This window comes from Cheilinus undulatus, linkage group 6 (genome assembly GCF_018320785.1).
Source record: "Cheilinus undulatus linkage group 6, ASM1832078v1, whole genome shotgun sequence".
NCBI classification, from domain to species: Eukaryota; Metazoa; Chordata; class Actinopteri; order Labriformes; family Labridae; genus Cheilinus; species Cheilinus undulatus.
The window spans coordinates 12,496,319-12,519,196 of NC_054870.1; the positions used below are offsets into that span (position 1 = coordinate 12,496,319).

Below are 22,878 nucleotides of genomic sequence, written 5' to 3' on the forward strand. Positions count from 1 at the left end.
TGCCCTCGTAGCAAACTTCTGTACTGTTATCAATATTATCTCATTTATAGAACAGATGAAAAGTCAGTCCCCAACCCGAACTAAGTTGGCTGAAGAGAAAAACAGCACTGATTGCACCGACCAAGAGGAAAAACAGACAAAAAGGTCATTTTATCTTCTGTTTAACATTGCTCATTTTACCAGAAAATAGTACCAAAACACTGCAGACGTTGCAGCACAATTTGTATTTCAGAATGCACATCATTTATTCAGAAACCTGCATTGAGTGTGCTGCAATTTTGTGCCATTTATTTGCAAAGCCTTCCTAATAGAAACAAGGTTGTTGACATTTGTGATCATATTATCTGTCAATGAGATCAACACTAGTCTGCAAGAAATCCTCAAGAATAGGACATAAATGAATTTATTTGTGTTGCAATTCTTAAAACAATATGCATAGTGTTCTCTTGTTGGCAAATGAATGATGTGACAAACAAAATAACGCTGTTAAACACACTTATACTCACAAAATGTTCAAGACTGTGTAAAAAAAGAAAAAGCAAAGGACCTCAAACATGTCGTGAATATTTGGTGGAAGTCAACGTTAGAACACAAATCTATCATTTCTACAGTCAAAGGCACGATGGCTGTGTTTAAGCTGTAACTCAAAGGTACATGCATCTTAAACATGCGGCGAAAAGAGAAGAATGAACACTCCATAGAGGCTTGTATAGTTACAGTAAAAAACATAAGCAGCTCTGTCTATTGCAGCTCATTTTCATCTCAATGATATATCCAGACACCATTTTGATTGCTTTTGAGTCTCTCTCCTCTCATGGCTTTAGTTTTATAATTCCCTTTCTCCTCTTGGGGCTCTCACTGCAGCTCAAGGCCTGCTCTTCACTGCGGGTTTATCCATTATGTTGAGCACATCATCCAGAATGGACGGGCCCAGATCGAGTTCAAGGGAGAGGAGGGACCCTGTGATTTGGGCGAGGGACTCCTGCGACGTGCTCTTTTCTTTGGAAAACTCAAACTCGTAATCACAGATGCGGCCCTCCTCCACCCCACTGTCCCTGTCCACCCATTCTCCGTTGTACTTGGACAGCCCCTGCTTGAATCCATCGCTCATGTCATTGTTAAAGCGTTCGTAACCGTTGCAGTTGCCATTGTCGTTTTGGAAATCTTTGCCGTTAAAGCTGTCAAAGCTGTCGCTGCTGGTGTTGCTGGTCAGGCTGCCGTTAGCCTTGAAGGAGCCATTGCTGTGATTGTTGATGTAGTAGGATGACGGCTTCTCAAACCTTGTTTCACTCTTGTTTATTTTGTTAGCTTTCGCCACTGCTTTTGAGGTGGATTTATCCCTGTTCTCCAGCAGATCCAGGAGCACATCGGGCTTGGACTGGATATCTGGAGAGGGAGAGGACGGCTCGCTGCTGAAGACGTCCATGGAGCGCAGAAGAGCCTCCATCTGCAGGATCTCTACCTCCTCCGTGCTGTCGGATTTCATGGGTGCTGTAGGCCTGATGATGTCCTCCAGCGGCTCAGGAGGCATTGTGAACACTGCGGAGGAGATCATGGGGAGTGTAAGTGCTTGGCAGCCTCCGATAGTTGGAAGAGAGATGGCGTTCTTGAGAACCGGAGATGGGGTTTCAGCAAAGGAAGCATCTCCAGTGCTGTTGGCTCTCATGAACTCACTTTGGACGCCGTACTGAGCGTGGACGTCTCCCTTCCCTGGTAAAAGTTCATAATTCCCTTGCAGGAAGGACATATCTCCAAAAGCATCCCTCTCCCCGCCTCTGCCGATGTGGATAGTGTGGCGGAAGTCTCCAAGTGGTGGGCTGATCATATCAGGGGATAGCATATCTCTCAGGCGGCATTTCTTCCCCTTCTTGCTGTTGGTGGGTTTCAGGTAAATGGGTGCCTTGGCTGGCATGGCTGCAGCTGCAGAAGATCTCGGATCAGAAAGTCGGAAACGCTGTAAAAGCTCTGGATGTTAGAGTTCCCCCAGAGGAGAAGCTCCAGTTACATTCTCAGCTGGTCTTTCAGGACTCCAAAAATAATCGCAGCATCAATCAGGAAACCAAGACCTCGAATGGCTTCTGTCCTGAAACGAGAGACAAATAGAGAAGATGTCAGCATGTTTTTAAAACATGAACTCTGCTCTGATAAATTTCCTCAAGGTTACTTTGTGCAGCTACTGATACAAAACTCCCATCAAGATAAAGAAATCTGGTCACCGGTACAAGACCCACAAAGCAATTCCTGCAAAAACACACGTCCTGATCATGCATCTGGTGAGAGGAGAAGCCAGGACGGAGGAGGATGCAGCTCTCTGCTGCTCCAGCTATGAGCCTCCTTTGGCCTCCAAGACTCTGGATGTGCTAATGTGGAACAGCTGGAGCGCAGATTGGGAGCAGAGAGGCAGAGCAGGACTTGAGTTGGATCAGAGCAGAGCGGCCTGTTTTAGGAACGGGCTACCGCTCAGACACGCACCAGAGATAGACAGAGAGGGGAGAAAGAGGGGGGTTGAAGGGGAGGATTATATTGAGGGATTACCGAGCGAGAGGGTCTTAAGAGGGAAGGTGATGCAGATTGGGAATTGATTTGGATTTGATGGGCAGAGGGTCGACTGTGTTTAAAAAGGCCTGAGATACAGGGTAGGGTAGTCTAATGTGTTTAAAGAGTAACTGAAACCTCAGAGCACTTATTCTAAGATGAAAACTAGCATATGTGAGGATTTAGTAGTAATATTAATACTAAAAGGCAAGAATTCAAACAAACTCTGTTATCTCTCATGATAGATACCCAATAAAAACAGAAATACATTTACTTTGTTGGGATATCTCTTTTTAAAGAAAAATAAACAACAAAAATGTACATTTTAACTACTTTATGTAGACATTTTTTTATTCTTTGTCATCACATAAGGCAAACTGTAATCATTCCATATAAAACACCTAATAAGACTCTCAGACCAAGAAAATAACAACTGGCTGTATCTGATTTGATGATTCATCAAACATCTGATCCCCTTTTATGGTTAAAAAATAAAATCCAAGTATCAAAAACAAACTATTACAATATATTTTGGGGGTTGAACTATTGTCCTGATCACTTGAGAGTTTGGGAGTACCTTTTCCAATAACAACTTTAGTGCTGTTATCACCTACTGTCATCAGATTTACCAATATTTCCCAGCAGCAAAGAGCTATTTGCTCCGTTTTTGTGAATAAGATGTTTATGCCATTAGCTAATCCAGAAACATTAAGTTTCACTCCATCAAAGCTTCACCCAGGAGAAATATTACTAGCTAAAATAAAGAAAAACAGCAAAAGCCATTTTCTATTATTAATGTTAATATTTTAATATCGTTTTTTTTCTTGAATGTTATTTTTATCACTTCTAATATTGCATATTCAGTTTGACTTCTCTGTACTAAAACAATTAGATTTAGTTTCTAATTATGAGGTGAATTTGGTTCACAAATCCGTGATAAATGTTTTGAAAGCAGCCAAAAATGCTGTTTTCTTTCCATAACAGATGGTTAGTGGTGATGTAGCAGTATTTTCTTCCCTGAATTTGTCATTCAAACCAGTCCAGAGAGAGGCACATTTATCCTGAATAATAGCCTCAAACCTCCTTAATCTAGGTGCAAGTCAAAATGATCACGTTTTCTTTTCTCAGGTTTTTGGGAATTTTGTTAGAATATTTTAGATTAAAATAGACACTTTTGGGAAAAGTCAGGAACCAGCGGCGTTGTAACTTTTAAGTCAGCAAAGTTATAAATGTGAAAATTGTAAAAATTACAGCAATGGTCTTTCTAGGGTTAATCAGTTAGGGTTCACATTTTGACATTTTAGCACAAAATATTCAAATTCAACATTTTCATGTTAAAAATATGTATAGCAGCTACCCTCTAGGTTGAAATCAGACTATTTCAAAGATCTTCAGCTGGCAGATCTGGTAATACGTGTCGTATGTGATGGCATGATCTGTCATCAAAAGCTTAACAGTTACAGCCCACTTTTTCCCTGACGGTTCACTTCACTCATAGCAGCCCACAGCTGAAACTGGGGCTCAACCAATCAGAGATTTTGCTGTAACACTCTAGGATTGTGGGAAAAAATAAACCATGTCTTTCTTAAAGAAGGTCAATTTTATACTTGCTTGTGTCTTCTAAATAGACATTTATTTTTATTCCCTGTTTAAACTGTCTTTTGTGGAAAAATAAATATTGAGCCAATCAGAGACTTTGCTGTGACACTAGAAGATTGTGGGTAATGAAGTGCTGTTGACCATGATTGGGAGTAAACCCTGTTTTTCCTAGAATTAAGTAGAGAGTACAAAAGCTTATGTCTTCTACATCAGTGGTTTTCATTTGTTCCAGCCATATGGCCCACTGCTGCCTCCTCAGGGTGAAATATTGACCAACATTTCCAAAAATGTTCAACCACTAAAATTCCTTTAATGGAAAAATGTTGCATTTTGGTCCATAGATGGAGCAAAACACACAACTGAAAAACAGCACTGGACAAAACTGCAGGAGGACATGAATGCAAACATTATTCTTTTTATCGTGATAAAGTAGATTTTGAATGTACTTATAAAGATCTGGAACACTAAACACATTATCATGGGGAAAGTAGCCTTCTTGAAGACATTCGTATCCAAGATGACAGGATAAATAAGTCAGAAAATCAATAAATCAGTTGGAATTTGCTCCTTGTCCAGCCAAACAAAGAAAAAATAAATGGAAACACATCTGCTTCAACCTTCTGTACTTCCAAGATACTTTTCTACAGTTTTCTACAAGGCACTAATTTGCGACTACCTTAAAGGAGTTTCGTGACCCACTGTTGGGCAGACCTCAGTTACAGATTTTAAACTGTCGTTTGCTGAAAAACAACCATCAAATTCACCTTGATTGAACATGAAAGTTTCAAGGGTACAGCCTATCAAGATTGTCACTGAGACACCAAAGGATTGTGGGTAATATAGTAGTGTTGGTTGAGATTGTGATCAAACCATGTTTTCTAAAAACACATGATAAAACTGTGTCTTCTATGTGACCTTACGTTGTAAGTCTAATAATCAAATCTAAAGAGCCGCATGGACTGACTGATGTGTGGCTGATAAGGGACAGCAGAAAAGAGGAAGTAGGCGTGTCTAATCTCCTCTCCCTTCCAGCACTTTCCGTGATTTTCTAAAGGAATTTTTAATATCCCAGGGTAGTTGCACCTCAGCTGAAACACTGGGGTTTAGTTACTCTATGAGGTGCAGATTTTCCATTGCTAGCCCCAAATGTCACTGAACTGGCAGCCGGCTCAATGTAAGATAGAGAGCTTTGAAAGGACAGAAACCACAGAGAAAGGGAGTGACAGTGTGCGTTTTTTTGTGTGTATGTGTGTAGTAGGTGGGTGGAAGAGAGAGCACCCTGGAGAAGAGAGCTTGCCCATTTATAGACATATTTACTTATGAGAGGTCTGTCAGCAGTGACCGTCTGACAGAGAGCACCGCTGCACACAGAGTCCCTGGGCGGTCAAGTCCAAAGAAAAGGTTTCAGTGAGAAAACATCCACATTCCTGCTGTAACCGACCCCACAGAGACGCACGGCATCGGCCTTATCACGAACACTTTAAGTAGGCTCTGTTTATTCAGCAGGCACATTAGTGAGGAGACACAGAGACCCACACGCTGCAGGTTTGAATCCAAACAGGCAGCTGGAAAACATTCGCAGACATCCATTTTCATCATGGATTCTTCACTTTCCAGTCGGTTTGATTAAAATGCATCCTGAGAGCTACTGCACTGCAAAATGTCAAATCTTTCCAAGCATATTTGTCTAATATCTCGTCCAAATATCTCATTAGACTAAAAAAACGACCAGTTTACTCGACAAGTCCAGATAAGCATCATATTTCAAGATATGAAAAGCAAAAACACAAGACCAAAGGGCTTTCAGTAAGTGAAAATATCTGCTGATGTAGTACGAGTCTTTTTAAATAAGATGGCTAGTGCTAAAGTAGTCAGCACATTTCATTTAAAGACACTTAAGAGTGAAATCTACCGGCTGCATCAGCTAATATTCTTACTCGTAAAAGAAATTAGGCCTTATTGTAGCTGTTGGGTGAAGATATTTATCTGGATTTGCAAGGTGAATTTAAACAATTTAAAAAAACATTTTGAAAGAAGAGCTCTGTGGCTTTAGATAGGAGGAACATGGTCAACAGTTACTACTGCACAGCAGGAGCTGTAGTCAGCCTGTTAACAGATTTTTTCAGATTTATGAGCACATTAATGTTTTAAAAGTTAAGACACAATTTAGGTAACATGGTTAAAAAACAAACATAATGTATGTGATATCAGTTTATGACAACTCCAGTCATAAGACGGGGATGTTGTCAGGTTTGAAAGACTAAACAGACCCACCCTTAATAATGCTACTATGCCACTCATTAATTACTTCTTTTGTTTAACCCTTCAAGCTCTAATCTATTTTGAACTATTTTGTCTCACCTGAACTTGTTGTCTATAAAAGCTTGTCAAACATTACCCTGTGGCCCACAGTTAAGCTGTAAACATTTTTTTTGTTGTTGTTTTCAGTTGAATTTTTAAAAAGCTATGGGACTATAAGGACAAAAAGAAAATTAAAACTTGTGTATTTACAAAAAAATCACTCAACTTTTTTTGTTTTGGCTCTATTTGTGCCATTATTGAAAGCAGTTCCAGTCTGCAGTGACACGGGGGCCACATCACAGCCTCTCTTTCTCTCCATTATGGGCTATTCAGGCCGGTGTATTGACATGTGCAGTTTGGCAAAGTAGGACACAACAATGTACCAGCCTGCCGTTGGCCCGTCACCATGCATTGTGGGATACAAAATAGACAATAGGGCGAATAGCATTAGCCGCTATCAGCAGAAATGATCCAAAAATTGATAAAAAAATGTATAAAAGGCTGTTCAATATTCGTATTACTGGTGTGGCCCTGATCTTTAAATACTCCTGAAAGTCACCAAAGTTCTAGGCTTGCTAGAAAAGCTTTCATAAGAGCTACAATGGCTTGGATAGCATCATTAGAATGGCACAATAGAGGGCTTCCAAAGGAAAAAAGTGGCTTTGATTTTATTTTTAAAAGATTCAACTTTTTGTAACCTGTGTCTTTTGTTGTAAACAACAACATTGGTCTCATGGGGTTAACTCAGAGGCAGTTGGATTTAGACTTTTAATAACTTTTAAACTGTTTTTAGGCTTGACATGGTGAAGATGTTCTACTGAAGTTCAACCTGAGCATCAGAATAGGGAGAAAAGGTGACTTAACGATGACTTTGAATGTACCATAGTTGGTCTGAGTATTTCACAAACTGCTGATCTACTGGGATGGTTGCACAACCATCTTGAGGGTTCCTAGAGAGCTGGTGCCACTCCTGTCAGCTCAGAACAGGAAGCTGAGGCTACAGTTCAAACAGGCTCACCCAAGCTGGACAGTAGAAGATGTGAACTAGTCGCCTGGTCTGATAAGTCCTAATTTCTGCTGCAACAACAGATGGTTTTGTAGGAACTTGGCATTATCTATATGAAAGTATGGATGCATCATGCCTTCTATCAAGAGTTTAGGCTGCTTATGCTGGTATAATAGTGTGGGGAATTATTTCTTGGCACACTTTGGGCCCCTTAGTACCAAATGGGCATGGTAAGTATTGTCAGGTGACGATGCCCATCAATTTAAGACCACAGTGTTCTTTGGAGGTCTACTTCCAGCTGGATAACACACCATGCCACAAAGCTCAAATCATCTAAAACTGATTTTTAACATGGCAGTGATAAGGATTTCCATCTGACAAAGCAGCTTTAGGCTGGTGGAACAGGAAAATCCCATCATGGAAATGTAGCCGACAAATCTGCAGCAACTGTGAAATACCATCATGTCAATATGGACCAAAATCGCTGAAGAATGCTTCCAGCATTTTGTTGAATCTCTGCCAACGAAGAATTGAGGCAGATATAAAGGGAAGAAGGCATACTCTCTAAGACTAACAGCATGTACCTAATAAGATGTCCTGAAACTGTATTTGACTTGAAATTAGACAAACACACTTGCTAAAGTTTGAGAATATGCAGTCTAACGAAGCAGTGTAACTAGAATAAACACATTTTCCAGACATATTGAGTATATCATAGCAGAATATTTTATTTAAATCAAACAAATGGATTCATTAAAAGTCTGGCTGCCCTAGTTTCAAGGGTTTTTGTGGTTTCTTTGAAATGAGACATTTCTTTTTTCATAAAAAATCAATGCAAGCAACAATTTCTTTTTGCTTTGGCAGAAAATTGGTGTTTTATTTTAAACTAAATCTCACTTTTTGCACCTCTCTACATTTTTAAGAGCATACATTTTTCAGTAAAGTAACTCAAAGCTGAAATTTAGAAAGGTCCATTACAACATGAATAAAGTCTTCACCCTGCAGGCACTGCAGCTAAATTTAGGGATGACAAACAGCGAGGGATGCAGAACATGTGTGATTGTGTTGAATGGCATCGCTCACTCTCTTAGGCTCCTTGTGTATTCAAGTGTTGATGTGAGGGTGAGTGTAAGTGCGAGGTGAGAGATTGCAGTTTTGAATGCAGGCCATGTGTGAGAAGGAGAGCATGTTTGTTTGTTAATAGAGAGAGAGAAAGGGGAGGAGGGGGAGAGGAGTGCTGCAGTGTTTGATGGGGGGAGGGGGGCAGTAAATCCTTCACTTGTTTAGCTCAAGCTTTTTTCTTTCCTCCCACTTCTTTTCCTCAGCCTGTCTCGCTGCTCCTTAGTCCTGTCTGACCTTGACAGCTGATGCTCGCTGCAGAGGGAGATTTGGTTTGGATAGAGAGAGAAAGAAATGCACCAACAAGCCAAAAGCTGCTTCCTGTGGGCTAACAGTGCGTGTTTTAATGTCTGAGCTAACATTTGTGATTCTGCTCTCAAGAATCGAAGGTCACTCTTAAACTTCAGACTGAAACATCTCCAATCAAGCATTCCTATTGATTACTGGTCTGTCCTGATAAACCCTTAAAATCTCTCTGGTCCTTGCGTGCCCTTTGCTCTCCTGTGGCACTAAAGACAATCAGCTGTTTGTTACTGTAAAGTGGTCAAAGAAAGCAGCTTCTCTTAACTCCAAATTATAAAGATCTAGGTACCACTTCAGCATGATGAAGGTCTAGCACTGAAACAATGCAAATAAATGCCCCCCCCCCCTTTTTTTTGCAAGTTGTACAATATGCGCGAGTTGCTTTATATTGTTTGCGCAACACCTAGCCCTCTGACTCATGCATTTCTTGAGACATGACCTACCCACATCTTAAGAAATACATGTCCAAAGCAGTTCCTCTATTCCGTTTCCACTGAGATTGTTTTAGTCCTTCAACAATATAGGCGCACTGGGTTTATCCATAGTCTGTTTACCTGAAAAATAAAACGCATGAAAACCCATGCAGGGGTGCAAAACACAGACATTTTCACTAGCTGGAGAAGCACTAAAAGTCACATATATTCAAATTTAAATGCTTGTTTTACACTAGAAATAAGTATGTGTACGGCCTAGTTCAACAATATTTCAGCCAGAAAAGTTCATGTCATTATTGGCACAGACTGTGCAGGAGTTTTTTTTTTTTTTTTTACCTCAATTACTTTGCGTCAAAGAAGGATAGCAGTTATGCATAATTGGGGCACGGTGTTATAGCTGTCTGTCAGGAGGTATAAGTTCCACTTGTTTGTGTTTCTATGTTGACCAAAACCGAAAAGCTCCAGCAACAACTTTATTAGACCAACACATCGAACACATGGATGACCCTCAGTGTAAGGTTGTTAAAAAATGTGTTGTTAGCTTAAAAATCCAAAACCCAAAGCTCTATTTTCTTTGTCAATCGTAGTGTCAAGTAATCAGTACTCAAACATTCTTAGTGTTTTTTGTTATAGTTCCCAGAATGCCATTAGACAATGTTGCACCATGAGTGAAGTTACTGTCTTAGTTAGAGAAGTCCCGCCTGTAGGGGGCGACAGTCTCCTGCAGTGGAAGGTTCAATGAACATGATGGAAGAGGACTTCCTGCTTAGAGTCCCTAAAGTTGGACAAACTTGAATGGAATTAATGTTTATGATTAAAGTATGTGATAGAAATGAAGGAAAACTGACGTGGATGGAAACCATGTAGCTTTATGAATAGTACTCACGCATGTTGTTTTGAGTTGGATTCAAACTGAATTTTTCAGTTCAGAAGAGTTTCCACACTGCAGTTTAACTCATAGAAGTCAAGTTAACCCAACACAGAAGTACGAGTTACAATTTCTTAAGAGATAGGTTTCCACTACTTAAAATAATCAGTTTCAACAAACATTTTGAACAGTTAGAACTTGTTCAGTTTTACAGTGCTGATGAAGGCTACAAGCAGAAATGCAATGGTCTAATAAAGCTGTCCTCTAAGCTACAGGTGTAGCTGGAGGAAAATATCTTCTTCAGCTCATAAATAAGCTAGAGAGTGTTTTCTATAAGGCAGCTGCCATAGATGGGCTTCAGAAGGCAGCATTAGTAACCAAATAGCTGACAGTGCTTCTATAGTCTGGGACTCAAATCCTGATCTTACATGATGAGACAGATTGCTGATGACCTAAACAAGAGCATACCAGCACGTGTACTTTAAATTGCGTATTGAATGATGAGCCAAAATGCCCATCTCTACAGCTAATGCTTTAATTATAAAATACTGCTGGACCTATTTGAAGTACTGTGCCACTGGAAAGCTGTTGCACCATGCAAGCATTGCACAAAGCTGATTTTTTTTGTTATTGTAAAGGTCAGTCAATCATTAAAAGGATTAGCGGATTAGCTACTATCAATGTTATCATCTTTACTAGTGGATTAACAGTTTGAAAAATTACATTTTTGGTAAAGGACCCACATCTGGGGATCTTACTTGTCCATGTAGGTTAGCATTTATATGACCAAGAAAACCACAATCCTAAACATACACGGTTATTTTGCTACCAAAATAAAGTATGCTTTGTACCAACACCAAACCAACTTCTGATGAAATTGTAATAATTGTTGTGCATTTGTAAGTCATCAAAATTGGAAAATCTAATCTGATAGGGCTTATATGATAAAATCGGCTACAATCCTCAGCCCTGCAAGTACCCAGCTGATCCTACAGTCTTACTGACATGGATGTGTTTGACAAGTTTGTAGTGAGAATGCATCGATCTACATAACACCTTCATGTCTGTCAAAGAATCGAAGGGTGCTGCTGTAATTCTGTAAGGAAACTTCCAATCACAGGTGCTGATTGATTATTGGTCCAGTCTAATGAAATGATAATGTCTTCCTCTTCTCTCTGGACCCTTTGCTCTCCTGCGGCATGAGGAAATGCAGAGCCTGCATTAAAAAGATGTTGGAGGTCAATAGTATGGACAGATCCGTGAGCAGATGAGGAGTCTAATTCTTAGGGCTCACACAGGGAGACATCTGCTGTGAATCCCACCCCACCCAAGGTCAACACTTGTGGCCCGTGAGAAGTCAGATGGTTGGAGGTCTGACCTTCACGTCACGCGTCCTGCTGGTGGCTCTGTGCAGCTTAAATTGCAAACATGAGTGGAATTCTTGAGGCAGCAACAAAGTAGGAGAAAAACAATATCATAGTTGCTGTATTTCAGGGATCTACTCTTTTAATTTAATGAGAGCTTTGGTGAATTAATGCTGCCTGCTGAGGGTCCCAAGAGTCAAAGCAAAGCTTGTAAAGTTTGTTTTGGCAGAAGAGGAAATTAATCAATTAGCCTCATAGCCTGCTGACCCGATCAATCCATCTGAGCCTCTGCAGGGCTGTGAATATCTGAGCAGGTGTATTCTGGGACATATCAAAGCCAAGGCCAGATTTGCAACTTTCATTTGGATCCGGTCCAAGCAGACCCAGCGAAGCACGTGTTGATACCCAGGCTCTGTTGGCGTCACCTCCAGGGAACGCGATCACGGGTTTGATTTACACCTCAGGGGATTTAATGGCACCTTCCTCTCCAGATAGCTTTCTTTGGCAGCCATAATAAGAGCTGGATAAAGCCAGTGTGTCATTGGGTCAGCAGCAGCTATCTGTCTGGGCACTAAGGGATCTGGAGCCTCTCCAGTCTCTTTAAAACTGGAGCTTTGCCTCATCCGCTGGTGCTTAGAGAGTTGGGGGACAGAAGACGGAGCGAGGTGTTGACAGTTTGTTTGGGATGCAGGAGTAGAAAGTGACAGCACAAAAATAATGTCGCTTTTCCTCTGTTTTCTTTGCTTTTCTCGAGATTTATTGCAGTGTTTTACTTTTACCCCATACATTCTGAGATGTCAACTCCTTTTGAGCAGGCTTGTCATACATTTATGTGCTTTTTAGGAATTTATTTTTCTTACAAACATCAAGAAAGATTTTAACCTAAATGGATGGACAATAATGAATAAAAAAGCAATTCCTTGTCCTCTTTATCATGGATCTGGATGATGGATAAGTTTATCCACGTGAATGTTCGTCCATAGCGAATATAACAGAACAAAAACAAAGATCTATGAAGTAACATATTTTAGGGAAGTGTTGCCAAATGAATGAGATGTTTTGGTCACTAAATTATCATTTGTAAAACTGATATTAAAACATGAAAAATGAGTTGTTTCATTTGTGTTTTGAAATAGAGAATCAAATTTTAAAATAAAGGGAATTGCTGTTGGGCAAACACAGACGAGCATAAGCTCATAAGTTGTTTTTGTATCTTGAAAAAGAAAGGAGAAAAAGACTAGACCACAGAAACAGATGAAGGTTTATTTTTTTCTATTCTGAGACCAGATGTGATCATTTTTCATTTTTTAATGTCCGTTTTAGAAACAGTTCCACAAAGACCAAAGGATACATGGACCAATTTCAAAAGACTGGCCTTTATCCAATAAACTTCTTCACATTTTTGATGCTTTTTACCAGAAACTGACTCAAATCCAAGATGATGCTCATATGTAGAGTGGATATTTTAAATGTTTAGTGTTTGGCTTGATCCTGAACTCTCTCACATCACAAATTGATCATATCTTACATAAAGTCAACTCTAGTATATATTTTACATCACTCTTATAACCATTAACTTGCCTCTCAGCTGATATTTTCAGTGCTGGATGGCTGTGATGTTGTTTATTTAACTGCCTCTAAATCTTTGTTCACCATAACATAGCTCCTACTAGACTCAGCAGACTAGTCCTTAGCTGTCCTCTTCTCACTCATCATCACTCGATGTTTAATGCACTTAAATGGCGTCAGTCTAAGAAGAGAAACACACTCATTTGATTCATGCTTTGAAATGTGACACAGTGTGCTGTCATCTGCTGTCACTGTGCTGTTTTATGTGGCTGAATCTTGTCCTAACTTTAGACAGGTGTTGAAAATAAGCCATAGATATAAACTCATCAGCACATCAACTCCATGCTCTCTACTGTTAACATGCAGACATCATCGTCCATATTAAATAAGAAAAAAATCAACTAAAACCCAATTTTGTTTATCTAGCATTGTATTGTGGTCTTAAAGACTGGCAAACAACGCTCTAAAGTTTTAAATTCTGCTTCTGATGGACACTTTTACCACATTTTTCCAATGGATCTGCTGAGTAATGCTCTGACTTCTTATTTTGAGCTATAATCATCCTTTCACAGAAGCTGCCACCATGTATAATTTCTTTTTAAATTATTGGCCAACTAGGCCATCTTGCATTGATTTCATCCACAAATGCTGTTTTAATTCAATGCATGATTTTTTCCCTCATTTTCCATTGATAAATTTTTTTTTCCATCAGCTGTGTGTTGATGTCACGTCATACAGGTGTTCTGTTGAGACACCTTTGAAATGAGATGAACACATTTTAAAAGCATGGTCAATGCTAAAGTAGCAGTGACCATTGACAACTATGTGGAGCTGCAGCAAAGACTTTATAGTTTTATATTAACAAGTTTAGACCCCATGACAACTGGAGAAAAACAGAAACACTGATCTAGATTATGATTTCTAGGCACTTGTGAGCACCAGAGGCAAATAGCTATAGTTGTGATGAAGTAAAAACAGTCCACATCTTTAGGGCAGACTAAGAGATGGATGTGGCAAGTAAGCACGGCCAAGGGTACTGGTCAAGCAGATAGTTGCATTGCCACAAGCCCCTGGTCATACTATATAAGTCCTAAGGGCACAAATACCATTGGTAGTCTCCAGGCTTATTTCTGAGGGTGAAAAGGTCCAGACAAAAGAGAGGCTTTTGAGCTTGACCTTGGCTGCTGAGTAAAACATGCTGATTCCTTGGCACCCTATATGCCTAAAAGGCATGCACAGGATTGTCAGTCTTTTACTCCATATCACCAACTCCACTGAGTAAATTCAGATTGTTTTCTAAAGAGCTCATCCCATTAAGATGTGTTTCTCAAGATCTCTGAAAAATAGCGAACATCTTCATAATTAGTAAAGGCCTACTTATCTTGACAGTTTCCAGTGATGTGTGGTGGGTTCAGAGTGATCTTCCCCTTTCCGATATGCTTATTGAAGATCTGACATTTTTTTATATTAAAAATGTTAAGTATTGGGGCTCGCCACGAGTAGTTAAGGCATGCACCATGTACACGGGCAGCCTGAGTTTGAATCCGGCCTGAGGCCCTTTGCCTCATGTCTCTCCCCCACTCTAGTCCCTGTTTCTGAGTCAATCCACTGCCCTCCTCTATCTAATTTAATAAAGGCCCAAAAACAAATCTTTAAAAAAATAGCTACAGCTTAGAAAGCATAGGAAGAATTGTTATGTGGAATGGAACAACAGCCAATCAGGACACAGGCTGACTGAAGGAGGAAGCACAACAAACACAGCTGTGGTAACAGTAATGAATGTGAAGTAAAAAGTTAGAGGAACATCAGACATGGGGAAGCAACTTCTTGATTTGTGGCAACAACAGGAGTGTTTATACAACATTTCATGTAAAACATACCAACAAAGAAAGGAGCTGGCCCAAATTGCTACCACAGTGGGTGTTGTAGGTAGCCATCAGCTAGCCACATTTAGCTTGTTTACTCTAAAGTTTTCCCATTCGAGAGTGTAGACTCTGGTTGTCAGTGAATGAGTCTGCCAGTGTGTGGTGTGCCTTGCTGGTCATCTTATTGCACACCACTCTATAAGAACAAATGGTTAAATCAAATATCAGTGTTTGCCAGGCTTCAGTAGAAGGTTGTCTGTAGAAGTTAAATTAGAGCTTCTTTTTCAACCCCATGAGCTGTCTTTCTCCTTCAGTGAAGAATGTGTGTACTTGTGCCGCCTCTGGGGGGCAGATAAATGTGGGGTTGGTATCTGCTAATTAAACTAACAGCTCCTGATTAGTCTGAGTATTTCTGGACTCCTAAAAGTCACGTGTGATATAACTGGGTCAGCATATTCTTAGAGGGCTCGGTAACTCTACTGTAGCCTAAATATATGCTACAGTTTGATGATGCTTTAGCACGCCGGACCTCTTCAACGGGACATCCAGAGCATGAGCAGCTGTTCAAAATATGACCTGTATCTGACTCCTTTAAAATAGAACCCGTGCATCACCTAAATATTCCTCGAGTGATGGGATTACTGTGCTGACATTTCACATCAGTGCTGCTGAAAAATTGCTGCGCCCTCGCAGTTGATGTGGTCATTGCAACTCCATCCACCTTGTATTCCTCCCACTGCGACTTCAAAGCAAATTTACAGGAGTTTCAAAACACTTTACAAACCATGGCCTTGACTTCTGCATAGCAGAAAGACCCTCTCTTTTGGGGTGGTTATAAAAAGCACATACCACAGAGGCTAATGGTAGCCTTACAGAATAGGTTAGGCTGCTTGTTGCATAAAAAAACCTCAATTATAGGCAAAGGCTTCTCTTTCGGGGGCCTGGTGGTGAATGGCAGGGTGGAGTATTTGTTCTGTCTTTCGTTCTCGCTCCCCTAGTGCCACCCACAAGCATGGCCGGCACTTGCCAGAGTTATCCTTGGCAGAGATGAGCATGAAGTAGAATCAAAGTAACATGAAGGGAATGTCAACATATACCAGGCATAAAAAGACGAAGTCCTTTTCTCTCATTTTACAGGTGAAAACATCCCCTCTGGAGATAAAAGTGAAGCCAGCTCTGCTATAAATGTCTCTTTTGAAGTGCAGGGAGGATATCATGTTGCCCTTAACAGTTCAGCTCTTGTGTTACACGTCTGCTGGCATCTACACCAAACGTGTTTAACTGTTACGAAGCAATTCTGCTCTGCTGCGGATTTTCCCACAAACCCTTCAGTGTCAGCAAAGCGTAGCAGCATTTTCCCATCCACAGAGCATGAAATAAAGTATCACAGTGCTTCTACTCACCTCAGATATTCACATGAGAAGATCCTGATCCTTCACAGGTACGACTGGTGTCTCCTGACGACTGCAGCCTCAGGTTCGATGATTGTCTATATGTCAGTGTCTGTGTTCAGTGGCTGCTGAGCTGCTCTTGTGGCATGTTGACACTGCCCTGCCTCCTGTCTCTGCCTCGGGGCTGCACTCCTGTCGACTGGGACGTCTGCCGGACAGCTGTTTTGGAATTGCTCTCCGGCTCCTTTTCCCTTCTGAAGCAAGTCTCCTCCTACACCTCCTCCCCTCTTTGCTCCTTCCTCTCTCTCTCTCTCTCTCTCTCTCTCTTGCTCTCTCTGCGCTCTTTTTGCTCCCTTCCCTCTCCACCTGTTAATGTCTGTCTTCTCCTTCCCAGACTTAGCATGGATTTTTTTGATGTTTTAGGATCCTCCTCGCTTCCTGTGCCTCTGTGGAGCTGTTGCAGTGGTGATGAGTGATCATCACATGCTCAAAAAAAAAAAAAAAAAAAAAAAAAAAAAAAAGGCAGAGCGGCGTGTGGAGAGCAGCACATTCCTCATGTGATATGTGGCTGTCTCTCCCCTCTAAAACCATCCTTTATGACATGGACGGTGAATGTGTGTGCCTGTCTGTCTCAGCCTGTCCGACTCTGCGTCTCTCTCTATCTGATAAGAGCTGTTCTGTAAACGCAGCCGGCAGCCACTTGACTGGACTCTTCCTGTCTCTCTTTTTGAGCCTCTCCTCTCTCTCCTTATCTGTCTATCACACGTGCACACCCATTTTGTTTCATTTCCGCAAAAATCAACCGCCATTCCTTTGCATTCTCTACAGTTTGAGCACAGTTCTCTCTTTTCTAAAGCATCAGCTAGCAGAGGTGACACAGTGTGGATGGACTGCAGAACACTGCAGCACTGCAGCACGTGCAGGGGACGATCACAGAGATGGATAGCACATGGCCAAGCAGCAAAAATAGACCTGGAATGAATCAAAACCCATAGATTTAAACCCAGACAGACAGGTAGACGAATCAGGGCATATAGAGAGTCCAACCTGATGCCCTCAAAGTCAAGGACACCAAGCATTGCCTGTAAACCCCCTCCCCCCTTTTAGGGTTTGATTCATTTATTCAAAAAAAAATCCCATCACCTTGGTAACCGGCAGGCTCAGAGGTGATGCTGCATTAAGCTGTATTCCCCAAAGAGGCTGCAGGGAAGGTATATGTGTGTGTACAGTATAACAAATAGGAAAGAGGATACACTGTTAAACAACATACAAGACATTGATTTGAATTAGTCATACAGTGAAGTGGAAAGTATTTTCCCCCTACCTGATTTCTATTTATTTTGCATATTTCTAACAATTCAATGTTTTGGGTCATTACGTTAAATTTTATTTGTGACAAAGATAATTGGAGTAAATACAAAATTCTGTTTATAAATGATTATTTCATTTACTAAGAGAAAAACCATCAAAACCTATCCAGCCCTATGTGGAAAAAGGACCCCCCCCCCAGTTAATTTCACCAGCCACACCCAGGCCTGAATACTGATAAACCTGTTGGATCAAGAAATCCCTGAAATAGAACTCGTCTGAAAAGTGAAGTAGGCCAAGACATCTCAAAAAAACAACACCTAATGGTACCATCTAATGACATTCAAGAACAAATGAGAAAGTCATTGACATCTCTCAGTCTGGAAAGGGTTACAAACCATGAGAGAGCCATTAGCCACAAATGGAGACAATTTCTAACAGTGGTGAACCATGCCAGGAGTGGCGATCAACCAAAACAAGTCCAAGGGCGCATCAACAACTCATCCAGGAGGTCCAAAAAGAACCTAGAACAACATCTAAAGACCTGCAGGCCTCACTGGCCTCAGTTAAGGTCAGTGTTCATGATTCAACAATAAGAAAGAGACTTGGAAAAAATGGCATCCATAGGAGAGTTCCAAGGCTAAAACCACTGCTGACCAAAAATTACACAAATGCTCATCTAATTTCACAAAAAAACATGTTCATGATCCTGAGACTTTTGGGAAAATATTCTGTGGACTGACAAGACAAAAGGAAAACTTTTTGGAAAGGGTGCATCCTGTTACATCTGATGTAAAACTAACACATTTGAAAAAAAAAGAACATCATCCCAAAAGTCAAACATGGTGTGATGGTTTAAGGCTGCTTTGCTGCTTTAGGACCTGGACCACATGCTTTAATTGATGGAACCATGAATTCTGCTCCTGAAGAAGAATGTCCGGCCATCAGTTTGTGACCTCAAGCTCAGGAACTCTTATGTTATGCAGGAGGGTAATAATTCACACCAGCAAGTTCACCTCCGAATGGCTTAACAAAATAAATAAATAAATAAATAAATAAATAAATAAATAGATAGATAAATAAAGGGTTTAATCAAAGTCCAGACTTACACCCAACTGAGATACTGGCATGACCTTAAACAGTCTGTTCATGTTCAAAAACTCTCAAATGTGGCTGAATTAAAGCAATTCTGCTAAGAAGAGTCCAAAATTCCTCCACAGTGTTATGAAAGACTCATTGCCAGTTAATGCAAATGCTTGCAGATGTCACTGCCAAGGGTGGCACAACCAGTTATTAGGTTTAAGGGCGCTCCTTTTTCCACAGAGGACCAGGTAGGTTTGGATGGCTGAATAAAATCACCATTTTAAACTGCATTTTTTACTTACTCAGGATGTGTTCGTCTAATATCGAAATTTATTTGATGATCTGGAACACTCAAGTGTGACAAATGCGCAACATAACATCTTACCACGGTAGCTGCCATGGCTAGTAAGGCTGCACTAATGCTGTTTAATGCTGTCCAAACTCATCAAGAGTGAGCGTGTATAAACTGTTGCCTTTAATCAAACATGAGCAGATTTTATCCCAAGTTGACACAGTGTGCATGTCCATCCACTCTACTGACAAACTGTGTTTGATTACATTCCTCAGGCTGAGTCCATGCCAGGCTGTGAGTAAGTAGAAACATTTCTAAATCCATCAAATTTGAAATGGCGACACTCCTGCACATCAATATTACACATAAAACAAGTATTTTTAAACCTGGTCTAACTCTATGATCATGCACCCCTTTTTCAACTGCGTTCTTTAGTTGATAAATGCTAGATGTCCATAAGCTGGAGGCACATGCATGTTTCCCCAAATTAGCATAGAGAAATGCCCCTTTTATGCCCATATAAGAGCATAAGACAGCAAGGCAGTGTGGAAATTCACCTGAGCACAGAGACTGGTCACTACAACCGAACAGCAGGGCGGCAGATGGCCAGAGCAACAACAGATGAGTGGTGGATGTCCATGTGAGACAGCAAGCCTTTGTAGATTAATATTCTATCGTCTACACCAACAAAATACACGCATGTTGAGTACGTGGACAGTGACCTTTGCATGGTTTTAATGGCATGCACTTAGTTTCGTACGTAAAAGGAGCATAACCACACTAGTGTAGCAGTGCAACACTGAACATGTAAGAATTGCATAACAACATCTGAATAGACTTAAAACTTCATGTCTGGAATCGAGGGCGATTTGAGGGTCAGACCTTCAGTGGTGCTCCTTAAGAAATATGTGACACGTAGAGTTCATTGCCAATGTTTTATCTTCCTACTTAGCCACTTACTACACAAAAGCAAGAACTGTTTTCCTAATGTCACATCATAATCTGCTGATAACTGATAATTAAAAATCTTAAATGAGCAAAGCTTTGAATACAGGACTTTTAATGCTGTATCACTACAGAGAGTACTGTGACTCCTTTCTTACAGTAAATGGCATTTGAAAAGCATGTCCATAAGGAAAAGGGCCAAAGAATAAATACATCACCAAAAAAACTCCACTTTGAAATATAAACTTATGGGTTTCATGCCATTTATTGAGGCAACACTGGTCTACCCCTGCATCTTGACATGGAATTATCAGAATTTGGTGTTTTGCATTCTAAAAGTTAAAATTCTCACCAATTAAAAAAAATCACATGCTCCTGCTATGATTTTTCAGGGGTGCTGAGCTACAATTTAGTGCTGCTCCAGGACTCTCAAATGGTTAATGAAATTTAAAAGTGCATGTGAAAATGTGAATAACTAAGAATTACTGTCAGAAATCAGTGATAAATTTCAATTTCTATAAATTGTCTATTTTCTATAGACTGTCTTTGTTGAAACAGCATATATGAACTTACTGATCCAGAGCTCAACTTTAGAATAAATTTAGAATACACTGTCCTTGTATCAGACAAATATATTGTTCTGAAGAGCTCAGTGACTTCAAGTGTGGTACTGGGATGGATGTTACCTTTGCAATAAGAGCGTACGTGAAATGTCATCCCTGCTGGATATTCCGCAGTCAGCTGTAAGGGGTATTATTAGAAAATGGAAGTATTCAGGAACAACAGCAAATCAGCCACAAAGTTGAGGACATGCGGAAAAGGTGCGGGGGCGTCATGGAATGGGTTTCCATGGCTGAGCAGCTGCATGCAAGCCTCACATCACCAAGTCCAATGCTAAGTGTTGGATAGAGTGGTGTAAAGTGCACCAACACCTGACTGTGGAGTAGTGGAAACATGTTCTGTGGATGGAAATCACACTTCTCTTTTTTGCAGTCAGGTGGATGAGTCATGGTTTGGTGGATGCTGGGAGAACGTCAGCTGCCTGATTGCATTGTGCCAATTGTGAAGTTTGACTGAGGAGAGGTATGGTGCTGTTTTTCAGGGTCTCAGGCTGACTGAGCACCTTTGGGATGAACTTAAATGGAAATTGCGAACCAGGTCTGCTTGCTCTACAGAATGAATGGGCACAAATTCCAAGAAAAATACTCCTTCAAGAAAGCCTGAAGAGTGAAAGCTGTTGCAACTGCAACACAGCTGACACTTGGGGACTCACACTAGGCCATCCGTACCGTGCCTAGGCCCGTTTCAGCCTAAAGTCCGGTACGTGTGGCCAGTATGAGTGCAATCGTTCCGTGCTTTGGCGCGGCACGCTTTGTGACCTCGGCACGGATGGACGAGGTGGGCCTAAGCACGGCACGGATGCAAATGAAGGAGCACAAGCACGGGAATGTGACGTAGCGTCAAGTAACAACAAAAGGACCCGCCCCAGAGCAGAGGTAGCAGCTGCAGAGACAGCAGGATTTTTCAAGAGAGAGAGAAATATGTATTTTGTCTCATTGTAGTTCATCAAGCTACAAAGATTTTATAAGAGCTGAAGAATTTAACTTTGCACAGCTCCACGACCTCTTTCTAATGGATCCCAGTCCAGTCCATATTTCTGACTAGTTTCAAACAAAGTCAGGCTTTAATGACTGTAAGAGGTTTTCTGGTTTGTGAAATAAAACTTCTTCCCTTGTTTTAGTGACAAACAGCAGCTCACAGGATAACAAACACCTTTCATCCTCCGTGCGTGAAGGAGAGTGTCAAATACGCGGACAAGTGTGTGCCGGTTAATCTCACGGCTGATTTAACCTCTCTTATTAAAGAAACATAATACCAAAGTATCATCCACTGAATTAACTTATCTCTAATTCTATTTCATGTCACCAAGCAGTGAAATTGGGATCTTGATCGCTGACGTTTGTAATGAACATCGTTTATTAATCCTTAGGTGCATTCACTTCCAGCTCTCATCAGAGGGTTAAAATGGCTCTCGTCACTGTTAAAAACATCTTTTAGCTGAACATTTAATTCTGCTCTGAACACAGACTGTCCGGTGACATGAGAGCTTGTTCGTTGCACCACTGAAAGGCATCTAAACGCAGAGAAAAGGCTCAGTCCAGGGCGCGTAAAAGAATTCCACAGGGATTCAGATAGTATATTGACATGCAGAAGAGCAGCTGTAGGGGCTCATATGAGATAAAAAGTCCGGGTTTCATTCATCAGAAGTGCTTGTTACCCTGATCAGACTCCAGATTATATGCTGTGAGTGACAATTCTCCGCTATGAACCGCTTTTTCTCTCTCTCTCCTCACTGGGCACTGTGTAGTTAATGTAGCTGCTGATGTCAGGTGTCAGCTGAAATACCTCTGGTGTCAGATCAGATATCGTATAAATCTGTTGATATTTTACAGCCTAAAAAAAACAACACTTATAAATACTGAGTCATCAACACCTATAAAGTCATGAACGGTGGATAATTCGTGTGATGACGTCGGCGTGTGACGTATCCGTGCCCAGGCCTGGATAAGTTGCGCAGTGTGAGTGTGGGCCAAAGGGGGGACAGGGGAGGGGGTGAAATGGGCTTCAGCACGGTTAGAATACGGCACAGTACGGATGGCCTAGTGTGAGTACACCCTTACAGTTCAGGGTGGGGGATGGGCTCTTGTATTTCAGTCACTGTGTTGGTGTATGTCTGCGGTTAAATAAAGGGGGTGAGTGCATGTCCACACAGGTAGTGGCAGTAATTTAACAATAATCCTTCTCTTGTCCGGCTCATGAGGCAGCACATCCCTCTGCAAACACTCTCCCATCATACTGTGTGTATGATGCATAATGCTTTGACACCGAAATGAAT

General features: G+C 41.0%; 1 protein-coding gene across 1 annotated transcript; it reads right to left on the minus strand.

Moving 5' to 3' along the window:
• Positions 1-387: 387 nt before the first annotated feature.
• cdc42ep3 (CDC42 effector protein (Rho GTPase binding) 3) lies at positions 388-16,823 on the minus strand. Its single transcript, XM_041788906.1, has 2 exons — positions 16,367-16,823; positions 388-2,083 (listed from the first exon to the last, which is right to left on the minus strand). The coding sequence occupies exon 2, from the start codon at positions 1,910-1,912 to the stop codon at positions 866-868; it is 1,047 nt and encodes a 348-aa protein (XP_041644840.1). The 5' UTR covers positions 1,913-2,083; positions 16,367-16,823; the 3' UTR covers positions 388-865.
• Positions 16,824-22,878: the final 6,055 nt, after the last annotated feature.